Source organism: Coffea arabica, chromosome 11c, assembly GCF_036785885.1.
Source record: "Coffea arabica cultivar ET-39 chromosome 11c, Coffea Arabica ET-39 HiFi, whole genome shotgun sequence".
NCBI classification, from domain to species: Eukaryota; Viridiplantae; Streptophyta; class Magnoliopsida; order Gentianales; family Rubiaceae; genus Coffea; species Coffea arabica.
Genome location: NC_092330.1, coordinates 19,127,471 through 19,130,599, shown reverse-complemented (window position 1 = coordinate 19,130,599; position 3,129 = coordinate 19,127,471). Strand labels below are relative to the sequence as shown.

General features: G+C 45.1%; 1 protein-coding gene across 1 annotated transcript; it reads left to right on the top strand.

Moving 5' to 3' along the window:
* Positions 1-598: 598 nt before the first annotated feature.
* LOC140016498 (uncharacterized) lies at positions 599-2,629 on the top strand. Its single transcript, XM_072070029.1, has 2 exons — positions 599-983; positions 1,707-2,629. The coding sequence occupies exons 1-2, from the start codon at positions 599-601 to the stop codon at positions 2,627-2,629; spliced, it is 1,308 nt and encodes a 435-aa protein (XP_071926130.1).
* Positions 2,630-3,129: the final 500 nt, after the last annotated feature.

Here is a 3,129-nt window from a genome sequence, read left to right as displayed (position 1 = left end):
TTGTTTGAATAATTACTAACTTATGTCTTTTTCTTTTTTCTCTTTTTTGAATAAATTGCAGAAATTCAGTAATCATTGGTTTATCTAAAGAAGTCTTTTGCATTCTAAGGTAAATTTCAAAATAGCTTTTCGGAAAAACCCCATTATTACGCGATCCCGAAGTAAAGCCCAAAGGAATCGTGTAGACATGAGTACTCAACCAGAATCATCCGATAAAGCCGTTGCAACTACCCAGCCGGAAGCTGCAAGTCCTGGGGTTCAGTTGACAGAGTTACTCACAAAATTTGGGGAAATGGCATCGGTAATGGCCGCTCAGAAGAAGTTGATTGACGAGCTCGTTAGTAGCGGAGTGCAACCTGAGCCTGTGCCCACTACACAACCACAATCCGAACCATTTGTTATTCCTCCATTTCAAACTACGTTTGAGGGAACTGTAAACCCGCAATATGCTTTTACTCAAAATCCTCCTTTCTACCCTCCTTATGGTCAAGGATTTCAGCCTCAAGGCGATCCGACCATGCATTTGAACCCACCAGTTTTTTATCAGACTACTGCGGAGCCCGTGGTGCCGGAGCACACTTTTCAAAATAAGCCAGAAATGGGAGAGTCGTCTGCCCAGATTGATATGAAATTACTTAAACGCTTGGATCGTTTTGATGAATTTATCCGGAAAAGCCAAGGTTTAAGCAAACAATGGGTGTTGGATTATGATGATTTGTGCCTGTTTCCGAACGTGCAACTGCCGGTGGGGTTCAAGACCCCTAAATTCAACAAATATGATGGAACAAGCAACCCTAAAACGCACCTGCGCTTGTTTGCTAACAAGTTGGGCAAGCCAGTGGATGACGAGAATTTGCCATTGAGATTATTTCCAGAAAGCTTAGAAGGGGATGCTCTCGATTGGTATTCCAACCTAAAGCCAGAGGAAGTGAAGACCTGGCTCGATCTGTCCAATGCCTTCATTAGACAATATGAGTATAACTGTGAGCTAACGCCAACCCGGACTACTCTGGAAGGAACGAAAAGGCGACCATCTGAAGATCATAAGACATATGCCAAAAGATGGAGAAAGATAGCTGCGAAGGTGGAGCCACCGATGACTGAGGATGAAATTATTCGCACATTCATAAAGGCGCGTGATCCTCCATATTTCGAAGAAATTTTCCGTATGACTGGTTGTTCTTTTGCTGCAATTGTGAATAAATTGGAAGAGTTTGATGACTTTGTGAGAGCCGGAAAAATTGTTAATGTCTCTGCTCTCAAATCCCAGTTGGATGCTTTACAAGGTCAAGGAAGCAATGTGAAAAAGCCGCCGTTCAAAAAGAAAGAGGGGGATGCAACCTTTATTTGGAACCAAAACCCTTCACCCAGACCCCGATACCAACACAGCCCAATCTACCAACCCCATTACCCTTACTACTCAAATCCGCATCCTGTATATACTACCAACATCCACCACCCTCGACCTCGCCCAAGCTATCCTAACCCACCTTCAGCCCCTTTTCAAATTTCCCAACCAAATCTCCCCCAAAACCGACCTCGCCCTCCATATAACCCAAGATTTCCTCCACCAAATAGACCTGTTTACAACCATCCTCAACCTCCTGGACCTTACAACCGACCACCTAGCCGTACATTCACCAATTTAGGCAGGCCTCTGGACCAATTGTATGACCAGTTGAAGGCCGCCGGGAAAATTGGTACAGTACCCCCTCCTACCTACCCATATGGCATGCCCACGTGGTATAATCCACAAGCTGTCTGTGCTTATCATTCTGGGGCCCCCGGACATGCCACCTTTGATTGCAAGGCGCTTAAGCATAAAATCCAAGATATGGTTGAAGCCGGGGAGATTGTAATCCGGAAAAGGGAGGCGCAAGGGCCGAACGTAAATAGGAACCCTTTACCCGAACATGCCAATATCATTGGGGTTATTCTGGATGATACGGAGTATGTGGAACCAGTCAGAGAATTGGCAAGGGAAGCTGAAGTGTTTGGGGTCACAGACCAACCCTTTGTCATAGAATTGCCATTTGACGAGGACGAAAAGCCCTTTATTTTGGATCTCACGCCAGCTGAGAGTGAGGCTTTGGAGCCGGTGGTTATTGAATTCCCGAAGCAAGAGCCTGTTTTAAGCTTGCAACGAGTGCCATGGAATTATGATGAACCTGACATACAAATTGGGAAAAAGTCAATTGCGAAGAAGGAAGTGTCAGTGGTCACCAGATCAGGAAAGGCCACAAGTCCATTTGAAAATATCATTCCGATTCAAGCAAATAACTCCAAGCCGCCCGTTAAACCAACAATCACCGAGAAAGAAGCCTTGGATTTCCTTAAGAGAATTCAGAGAAGTGAGTACAATGTACTTGAGAAGTTGAGCAAGTCGCCTGCCCAGATATCCATGTTGGATCTACTCTTTTCTTCAGACATGCATAGGGACGCGCTGATCGAGGTGTTGACCAAAGCTCAAATCCCTAGGGACATCTCAGTTGATAATTTCTCACACGTGGTTGGGAACGTATTATTCACCAAACAAATCACTTTCTCTGACGAGGAATTACCGGCAGAAGGCATTGGACATAACAAGGCCCTGTACATAGTTGTGAGGTGCAACGGAAAAATGTATTGATTGACAATGGATCCGCTCTTAATATATGTCCCTGGAGCACCTTGAAAAAGCTAGGATTGCAAGACGTCAAGCTGAGGCCTTCAGGGACCATAGTCCGAGGTTTTGATGGAGCGCAAAGAGAGCCAATAGGAGAAATTGATTTAGTAGTTGAAATGGGGCCCGCCCAGTTTCAAATAACCTGCCAAGTCATGCACTTTTCTAGTGTTTACAACGTTTTGCTTGGCAGGCCATGGATTCACAAGTCTGAGGCTGTGCCTTCTTCATTGCATCAATTGCTGAAATTCGTAGTAAATGACAAGCTGATAACTATATTTGCCGAGGAGGATTGCCTTGTAATCACCGATTCCGAGTCCAAAGAAGAGGGTAGCCGAAGCTCCACAGTGACCCCTCATAGCACATCTGATATTGTCTCCGTCAGTTGGATAACAAAGGAGGAGCAAGCTCTATCAAGGGCCAGTGTCATGATGGCTAAGGAGATGATCCGTGGAGGCTATGAATTT

What these genes read in the sequence shown, in the direction of transcription:
- LOC140016498 (XM_072070029.1), top strand. Translation starts at nt 599, where the DNA reads ATGGGAGAGTCGTCTGCCCAGATTGATATGAAATTACTTAAACGCTTG. An exon ending in TAGACAATATGAGTATAACT is followed by an intron (nt 984 to 1,706) that starts GTGAGCTAACGC and finishes AAATTGGTACAG; the next exon opens with TACCCCCTCCTACCTACCCA.